This window comes from Crocuta crocuta, unplaced genomic scaffold, assembly GCF_008692635.1.
Source record: "Crocuta crocuta isolate KB4526 unplaced genomic scaffold, BGI_CrCroc_1.0 scaffold1192, whole genome shotgun sequence".
NCBI classification, from domain to species: Eukaryota; Metazoa; Chordata; class Mammalia; order Carnivora; family Hyaenidae; genus Crocuta; species Crocuta crocuta.
The window spans coordinates 342,515-351,369 of record NW_027531292.1 but is presented as its reverse complement, the minus strand read 5'-3'; the positions used below and the strand labels follow the sequence as shown (position 1 = coordinate 351,369).

General features: G+C 66.0%; 2 protein-coding genes across 2 annotated transcripts in view; both read left to right on the top strand.

Annotated features, from left to right (window-relative positions):
* LOC144237803 (mucin-5B-like) overlaps window positions 1-8,855 on the top strand; it is a 66,861-nt gene that overhangs the window by 8,517 nt on the left and 49,489 nt on the right.
* Window positions 1-8,855, top strand: part of MUC5AC (mucin 5AC, oligomeric mucus/gel-forming) — an 18,587-nt gene that overhangs the window by 1,449 nt on the left and 8,283 nt on the right. Inside the window, exons 6-24 of the mRNA XM_077771530.1 lie at window positions 122-222; window positions 397-548; window positions 709-847; window positions 942-1,055; window positions 1,158-1,337; window positions 1,799-2,038; window positions 2,243-2,399; window positions 2,885-3,013; window positions 3,242-3,404; window positions 3,759-3,802; window positions 3,897-4,085; window positions 4,653-5,146; window positions 5,200-5,682; window positions 5,738-6,382; window positions 6,824-6,839; window positions 7,143-7,631; window positions 7,918-8,123; window positions 8,515-8,683; window positions 8,828-8,846. Of these exons, the coding sequence (XP_077627656.1) occupies window positions 122-222; window positions 397-548; window positions 709-847; window positions 942-1,055; window positions 1,158-1,337; window positions 1,799-2,038; window positions 2,243-2,399; window positions 2,885-3,013; window positions 3,242-3,404; window positions 3,759-3,802; window positions 3,897-4,085; window positions 4,653-5,146; window positions 5,200-5,682; window positions 5,738-6,382; window positions 6,824-6,839; window positions 7,143-7,631; window positions 7,918-8,123; window positions 8,515-8,683; window positions 8,828-8,846 (4,129 nt within the window). The remainder of the gene's footprint in view (window positions 1-121; window positions 223-396; window positions 549-708; window positions 848-941; window positions 1,056-1,157; window positions 1,338-1,798; window positions 2,039-2,242; window positions 2,400-2,884; window positions 3,014-3,241; window positions 3,405-3,758; window positions 3,803-3,896; window positions 4,086-4,652; window positions 5,147-5,199; window positions 5,683-5,737; window positions 6,383-6,823; window positions 6,840-7,142; window positions 7,632-7,917; window positions 8,124-8,514; window positions 8,684-8,827; window positions 8,847-8,855) is intronic.

The following is an 8,855-nucleotide window of genomic DNA, read 5'->3' as shown; positions in this document are numbered from 1 at the left end:
GGTGGCCGGGTCTCAGGGCAGCGCACACCCGGCTGCTGGGAAACACGCAGCAGCCCCGGCTCTCAGAGCCAGCCTGGTGGTTGGCGGCTGGGGAAGCCCTGAGCAGCCCCTGCCTCCCCAGTCTGCACCCCGCCCATGGTCTACGTCGACTGTCGCAATGCCACGCCGGGCGCCGCCGGGGCCAGCTGTCAGAAGAGCTGCTTCACCCTGGACATGGACTGTGTGAGTGTCCCCTGCGCCCCCAGGGACCCCCTGCGGGAGCCTGCCGTGTGGCCCTCTCAGGCTGGGCCCAGGAAGAGCCCTGCCCGAACACTGTCCCGGCCCGCTGGGGGCCACGGGGGGGGACCCCTGCTATCCATCCCCGGTCCCCTGAGCTGTGTGCGCTGTGCCCCACAGTACAGCTCCCGGTGTGAGCCCGGCTGCGTGTGCCCTGACGGGCTGGTGGCCGATGGTGAGGGCGGCTGCGTTGCTGTGGAGGACTGTCCCTGTGTGCATGACGAGGCGAGCTACCTGCCCGGCCAGACTATCTGGGTGGGCTGCAACACCTGGTACGCGGGGCCCCGAGACCCCTCCCCAGCCAAGCCCCAGGAACCCTCCCCCTCCCCCCCGGCTGGGCCTGAGACTCCTCCCCAGTGGGTCCCTGGGACCCCTCCCCAGAGAGCTCCGGCCCCAGCTTTGGGCTGAGTGCCCCCCTCCCCCGCCCCCCAGCACCTGTAAGAACAGGATGTGGCAGTGCACACACGAGCCCTGCCTGGCCACCTGCGCTGTGTACGGGGACAGCCACTACCTCACTTTTGACGGGCAGCGCTACAGCTTTAGCGGCGACTGCGAGTACACTCTGCTTCAGGTACAAGGTCCCCCGGCTCCCGCACGCTGCCCAGGCTGTCCCAGGTGCTCCCCCCCCGCCCCCCACTGCCGCGTCAGCTTCCGTTTCTCCCCAGGACCATTGCGGCCAGAATGGCACTGCCAACGGGACCTTCCGTGTTGTCACCGAAAATGTCCCCTGCGGGACCACGGGTGTCACCTGCTCCAAGGCCATCAAGCTCTTCCTGGGGGTGAGTGGGGGGCCGGGTGGGAACGGGGGCACCCCCTCAGAGGCCCTGGAGAACGCCTGGAAGGTGAGCAGGGATGGGCCTGAGGAACCCCTCTCCCCCCAGAGCTACGAGCTGAGGTTGAGTGGCGGCCACGTGGAGGTGATCCAGAAGGGGGAGGGGCAGGAGGCCCCCTACTCCATCCGCCAGATGGGCATCTACCTGGTGGTGGACACTGAGGCCGGCCTGGTGCTGCTGTGGGACAGGAAGACCACCATCTTCCTCAAACTCAGCCCTGAGTTCAAGGTGGGCCCCTGCTGCCCTCACCGGGACCAAGGGCTGGCTGGGAGGGTGCCCGATGGGGACAGAGGAGGGACTCGCCAGCGCCTCGAGGGGGGCGGCAGGCAGCGGGTCCTCTGTGTCCACTGTGTCCTGCGGCTCCTCCCAGAGCTGGAAGTCCCTCCAGGCTGTGGTCACAGGATGCACCCCTGGAGGCTCTGGGGGAGGACCCCTCCTGCCTCCTCACGAGGCCACGCTCACCAGTCCCTGCAGGACCTGACCCAGTCTTTGGGGGACCCCCTTCCTGCAGGAGGGACGCCCCCGTGGCCCCAAGCGCTAAGCAGGGCCGTACACGGAGACACAAAGGCAGAGCACCAGCCTCCTCCCCGGGGTCCTGGGGACATGCAGTCCCTGGGGAAGGAACTGGGACCCAGGAGGCATGTGCTCTGAGCTGCCCCATGCCTCCCGCCTCCCCCCCCCCCCTGCAGGGCCGGGTCTGCGGGCTGTGTGGGAACTTTGACGACAATGCCGTCAATGACTTCACCACGCGGAGCCAGTCCGTGGTGGGCGACGCCCTGGAGTTTGGCAACAGCTGGAAATTCTCCCCGTCCTGCCCCGACGCCCCGGCCCCCCGGGACCCCTGCACCGCCAACCCGTACCGCAAGTCCTGGGCCCAGAAGCAGTGCAGCATCCTCACCGGCGCCATCTTTGCCGCCTGCCACGCCCATGTATGCGGGTGCTCCCGGGGCGCCTGGGGAGGACGGGACGGACGTGGGGCTGGCATCACCTGCCACCTTTTGGACCAGCCCGTGGTCAGCCCTGCGGGACCACGCATCTGCTCTCCCTGAGCGCGGGGGGAAGCGGCGTGGCCACGGGTCTCTCAGCAGCGCTGGGGAATCCGGCCCCGAATCCCGAGCCTCTCTCCCCGCTAGGTGGAGCCTGCCAAGTACTACGAGGCCTGCGTGGGCGACGCGTGTGCCTGTGACTCTGGGGGCGACTGCGAGTGTCTCTGCACGGCCGTGGCCGCCTACGCCCAGGCCTGCCGCGACGTGGGCGTGTGCGTGTCCTGGCGGACCCCGGACATCTGCCGTGAGTTCACAGAATGTGTCGTCAGGGCGGGGCGGGGCCCCAGGGAGTGACGGAGTGGTGTGCGCTTAAGGCTGGTTGCCCATGTGTGGGGCAGGAGGCGTTGGAAAGGAACCTGAAAGGGGGGAGAGGTGTCAATGGAGAGATGGCAGAATGAACCCAGAGGGGTCCGTAGAGCCCTGCTCCCCCACCCCGCCCACTTAGAACCTGGCTGGAGGGGAGTGTAGTGGGCAGCTGCTCTGGCCAGAGCCCCCCGCCCTGACAGGTGGACTCTGCTGCATCTGGTCATGGGCATTCGAGGCCGTCACCCTCCGAGGCCCCATCCGGGAGGGACAGGGGAGGGAAATGACTCTGTCGGAGGTCGGGGTGCAGGGGCCGCTCAGCCGGCCAGTGTGTGGCCATCCTTCCCCGGGCAGCACTGCACCCGGGGCTGCTGGGTGGCCCGCTCTGGCCGGAGCCGGGCGCTGAGGCTGCCCCCTCGCCTGCAGCCCTGTTCTGTGACTACTACAACCGCGAGGGCCAGTGCGAGTGGCACTACCGGCCGTGCGGCGCGCCCTGCATGAGGACCTGCCGGAACCCGAGTGGCCGCTGTCTGCATGACCTACGGGGCCTGGAAGGTGAGCTGCTGCCCTGCTGGTCAGAGGGGCTGCCTGGGGTCTTGGGGGTCACGGCCAGGGTTGTCCTGGGGTCCTAGGGTCCCAACCCCTTGAGGTGCCATTGTGGGTGCAGCCGCATGCACCCAGCGGGCTCTGGGTGAGGCCTAGTGCTGGGGACCGAACCAAGGCCGTGGGGGTGAGGCTGTTGGGCAGGTGGTTGGCTGGGACTCAGGCCTTTTTGGCCTGTAGGCTGCTACCCCAAGTGCCCGCCAGAGGCCCCCATCTTCGATGAGGACCAGATGCAGTGTGTGGCAGTATGTCCCACACCCCCCCCGCCACCACCCTGCCGTGTCCAAGGCAAGTCATACCGGCCGGGCGAGACGGTGCCGTCCGACAAGAACTGCCAGTCCTGGTGAGTCCTTGGCCTGAGGGGCGAGGAGCCTGGGCCACCGCCCTCGGGGCCTTGCTGCAGCCTGGGTCTCCTGTGGGGTCCGGCTGGGAGCAGGTTGGGGGTGGGCAGCCTGAGGGGTCGAAGGGAAGGGAGAGGAGTGGGAGGGGGCGATGCCGTCATGAGGCCACCCCGAGGACCTCCGGGCAGGAAATGGCCGTCGGACTGTCAGTGGGGCTCCCTGGCGTGCCAGACGGCTGCCTCCATTGGTCACTGATTGGAAGGGGCCTCCGTGCCCGGCAGCCGGGGCTGAGGGGCGGCTCTGGCACAGGAGCAACGCACTGGCCCCCAGACTCACCTCCTCCCTCCTGTCACCAGCGTTTGCACCGAAAGTGGCGTGCAGTGTGCCTACGACACCGAGGGTGAGTGGCAGGCGGTCTTCCTTGGGTCTGGGGTCTCCGGGTCCCCGCCTGCCCCCCAACCCCTAACGTGCCTGGCACCTCCTCCTCCTAACAGCCTGTGTCTGCACCTATGACGGGCGGCGCTTCCGGCCGGGGGACGTCATCTACCACACGACCGACGGCACAGGGGGCTGCATCTCCGCCCACTGCTTGGCCAACGGCACCATCAACAGGAGGGTCTACGTCTGCAGCCCCAGCACCCCCACCCCGCCAACCACCTTCTCCTTCTCCACATTCCCGCTTGGTAAGGCGGGGCTGTCCCTCGTGCTGAGAATCCAGGAGGGGCCTCGCCTCTGCAGCCGGGAAGGGCACCCTCATCCAGCACGCCCCGCGACTGGCGCCCTTAGCTGCGCCGTCAGGGCCGGGGGTCTTGGCATGGGGCAGGGGCTCCAAGCAAAGGGACCTCAGGTAGGCCCTTGGGAGGAGGGCTGCCGGGAGCACCCCTGGGGAGGCCTTGGCTTGTCGTTGCCACCCACCCTTCTTAGGCCGCACTGAGGGTCACGTGCCCCAGCCCCTCTGCCTCTTAAGGAGGGGGTCTTTAGAGCCCTAGCAGACCTTCCCCCAGAGTGCAAATTCTGCTCACGGTATAAACGTCATCAACGCTGTGGGCTCCATACCTGCCCTGTGTCCAGTGTGTCCTGGGGACTTGGTCCCTGTGCTCCCCTTGCTCCCATCATAGGTGGGGACAGTCATGCAGACTGACACAGTGAGACGCGCAAGGCGGCTGATGGACGGGGGTAGGGACGAAGGGTGGCAGGGTGCCTCGAGGAGCCGCAGAGACTTAGCCTCCCGCCTTCTCTTCCACCCTCAGTCGTGAGCTCAACACGTCCGTCCCGCACGTGCCACAGCTCTACCAAGAGCACGGCACCCCCAGGCACTCGGAGCAGCACCCTGTCCTCCACCCCGGGCACGACCTCCAATCCTCCGACGAGCTCTCTCTACTCCCACCAGGCCTGTGGGGAAGATTGCCAGTGGTCACCGTGGCTGGACGTCAGTCACCCGGGACGGGGCATCGATAGCGGTGACTTCGACACACTGGACAACATCCGTGCCCACGGGTACAAGGTCTGCCCAGCGCCGCAGAGCGTGGAGTGCCGGGCCGAGGGTGCCCCCGAGGTACCGATCGAAGTCCTGGGGCAGCATGTGGAGTGCAGCCCAACGAGGGGGTTGACCTGTTACAACCGCAAGCAGGCTTCGGGGCTCTGCCACAACTACCAGATCAGGATCCAGTGCTGCTCCCCCCGGGCCTGTCTGACCACCCCTCCCGCAACGTCCCGGACAACGGAAACGGAGCCCACACAGGGGGTCAGGACCACGCCCGTCACCACAACGGGCCCACACACTGTCTCTACAACTAGCAAAACGCCTGCTCCAGGTACCACCACACCGGCCCCAGGTACTCCCACACCCGTGCCAGTGACCAGGACACCCACCCCAAGTACTCCCACACCTGTGTCAATGACCACGACACCCACCCCAAGTACTCCCACACCCGTGCCAGTGACCACGACACCCACCTCAAATACTCCCACACCTGTGTCAATGACCACGACAACCACCCCAAGTACTCCCCCACCCGTGCCAGTGACCACGACACCCACCTCAAGTACTCCCACACCCGTGCCGGTGACCACGACACCCACCTCAAGTACTCCCACACCTGTGTCAATGACCACGACAACCACCCCAAGTACTCCCACACCCGTGCCAGTGACCACGACACCCACCCCAAGTACTCCCACACCTGTGTCAATGACCACGACAACCACCCCAAGTACTCCCACAAGTGCCCCAGGCACCACTACAACTCTGAAAAGCACCCCCTTGACTCTGAGTCCAATGTCAGTTTCAACAACACATCAGCCTTGTTTACAAATGTTGTGCAACTGGACCCAGTGGTTTGACAGCAGCTACCCCGAGCCTGGTATAAATGGTGGAGATTTCGACACTTTTCAAGATTTGAGATCCAAAGGACATAAGTTTTGTGAAAAGCCCAGCAAAGTGGAGTGCAGGGCACAGTTCTTCCCAAATGTCCCACTGGAGGAGCTGGGGCAGGACGTGATCTGTGACAAGAGCGTGGGGCTGATGTGCCTCAACAGGAACCAATTGCCCCCGATCTGCTATAACTATGAAATCCGGATCGAGTGCTGCGAGCTAGTGGATGTGTGTGGAAGCACCACACACCCTGTGACGTCTGAGACCACGCATTCCACCCGAGAGGAGACCACGACCCAGACACTGCTTACCTGGACCACAGGAATCCCTTCATCTCCCACACAGCACGGCACCATCAGCTCAGTGCACGTGCACCCCTCAACCAGCATCACAACTAGTACACGCTCGGTCTCCGTGCCAGAAACCAGCGCAACTTCTGTGCCGAAAACCAGCCTGACTTCTGTGCCAGAAACCAGCACAACCTCTGTGCTGGAAACCAGCACAACCTCCGTGCCGGAAACCAGCACGACTTCTGTGCCAAAAACAAGCCTGACCTCTGTGCCAGAAACCAGCACAACCTCTGTGCCAGAAACCAGCGCAACCTCCGTGCCAAAAACCAGCACAACCACCGTGCCAGAAACCAGTGCAACTTCTGTGCCAAAAACCAGTGCAACCTCCGTGCCAGAAACCAGCGCAACTTCTGTCGCAGAAACCAGCCTGACCTCCGTGCCACACACCAGCCCGACCTCCGTGCTACACACCAGCCCGACCTCCGTGCCAGAAACCAGCACGACCTCCGTTCTCACATCCGCAGCTACCCACTCCCCACCGGTGACCGTCACCTGCCAGCCACAGTGCAGGTGGACCAAGTGGTTCGACGTGGACGTCCCGTCGCCCGGGCCCCACGGAGGAGACGTGGAAACCTTCGACAACATCATCAGGAGGGGAGAGAAAATCTGTCGCCGGCCCGAGTACATCGCGAAGCTGGAGTGCCGGGCCGAGAGCCACCCCGACGTCAGCATCGAGTCGCTGGACCAGGTGGTGGAGTGCAGCGTCAGCAAGGGCCTGGTGTGCCACAACCAGGACCAGGACGGCGGCGGCATGTGCCTCAACTACGAGGTCCGCGTGCTGTGCTGTGAGCCCCCGAAGCACTGCTCTACCCACAAAACCGTCACGGTACCTCACACCCCAAGTGTTAGCACCACCAGGCCAACCGAGACGACCTCCCATCCGGTGACATCCCGTTCAACCTCCGTGCCACAAACCAGCCCGACCTCCGTGCCACACACCAGCCCGACCTCCGTGCTACACACCAGCCCGACCTCCGTGCCACACACCAGCCCGACCCCCGTTCTCACATCCGCAGCTACCCACTCCCCACCGGTGACCGTCACCTGCCAGCCACAGTGCAGGTGGACCAAGTGGTTCGACGTGGACGTCCCGTCGCCCGGGCCCCACGGAGGAGACGTGGAAACCTTCGACAACATCATCAGGAGGGGAGAGAAAATCTGTCGCCGGCCCGAGTACATCGCGAAGCTGGAGTGCCGGGCCGAGAGCCACCCCGACGTCAGCATCGAGTCGCTGGACCAGGTGGTGGAGTGCAGCGTCAGCAAGGGCCTGGTGTGCCACAACCAGGACCAGGACGGCGGCGGCATGTGCCTCAACTACGAGGTCCGCGTGCTGTGCTGCGAGCCCTGCCCTCGGACCCCTGTGACGTCCCATGTGACTCCACCTACCAAGCCCTCGTCCCCTCCAGAACCGACCTCCGTGGTGTCCACAGTGCCGTCGCCCAGCTCCCGGGCGCTGTCCACCACCACGTGCTACTGTAGTGTGTCTGACAAGCTGTACCCCGCAGGTAAGTGACCTCTGCCTGCGGCGTGTGGTGTGTGCAGCCCCGGCCACTGTGAGGGAGAGGGGAGGGGTCCCTGGTCCTTGCGATTGGGCTACGTGTTGTCTCTGAGCGGCAATGAGCCATCTTTTAGGATTTATCCCGCCTGTTTCTGGGCAGGAGGGTCTCCTAGACGGTCAGCCCGCGGGGCGGGCCAGCAGGACCCGCAGCCGGCAACGGCCACTGTGCGCCGTGGCTCTCGAGCCGCCCCCAGCGTGGCTCCGCTCATACCTCCTGTCCCTTTTTCTGGCAGGATCCATCATTTACCAACAGACCGACCTCGCCGGCCACTGCTATTATGCTGCCTGCAGCCTGGACTGCCACGTGGTCAGGACGGATGGCACCTGCGCCAGCAGCACCCCACCCTCCACCCCATCCACCTCCCGGCCCGGGACCTCCCCTTCAGCCTCCATAACCGTCACCGAACAGGGATGCCCAAACGCAGTCCCCCCAAGAACGGTAACTCCCCTCCCCGCCGTCTCGGAGCCCGGTGCAGGGACCCTTGGCGTCTTTCTGGCCGGGCGGTGTGGGGGAGGGTCCGGCGCCGAGGGCTGAAGCAGGCGGACGGGGAAGTGGCTGGTTCCGGTCCCGCAGGACTGCCCGGCGTGTGTGGCCCGAGGTCACACTTGCCGGTTCTAGGGGAGGCCCTAGCTCCGGATGGCGCCGGGCAGCCAGGGAGGGCGTGTAGGGTGGGGACGGAGCTCCAGGAGTGGAGGCCACATGTGAGGAAGGGGGTGGGGGGGTCCCCCCTCCACTCCCTGGAGAGCCCCCCCGCGCCAGCCTGGTCCCCTCCCGCGGCTCCTCTCTCGGGGGACCACAGCGTCACAAGCCCGAGGTCTCTCTTCCGCAGAAAGGCGAGACCTGGGCCATGCCCAACTGCTCTCAGGCCACCTGTGAGGGCAACGGTGTCATCACCCTGCAGCCGCGCCAGTGCCCGCGGGCGCAGCGGCCGACCTGCGCCAACGGCTACCCTCCTGTGAANGTGCACTCCCGCCTGAGCCCCAGAGCCCCCGGGGCGTGTCAGGCGGGACGAGGCCCAGGGCGCGGGGCCCTGCTGAGCGGGCCTGGTCAAGCACCGGCCGGACGGAGCTCTGTGCTGGTGCGGGCCCGAGCCCTCGGGGCGGGCGTGGGGAGGCCCTCGTAAGGCGGCCGCGTGCCCGCAGGTGTGTGCAGCGGCTGGGGGGACCCCCA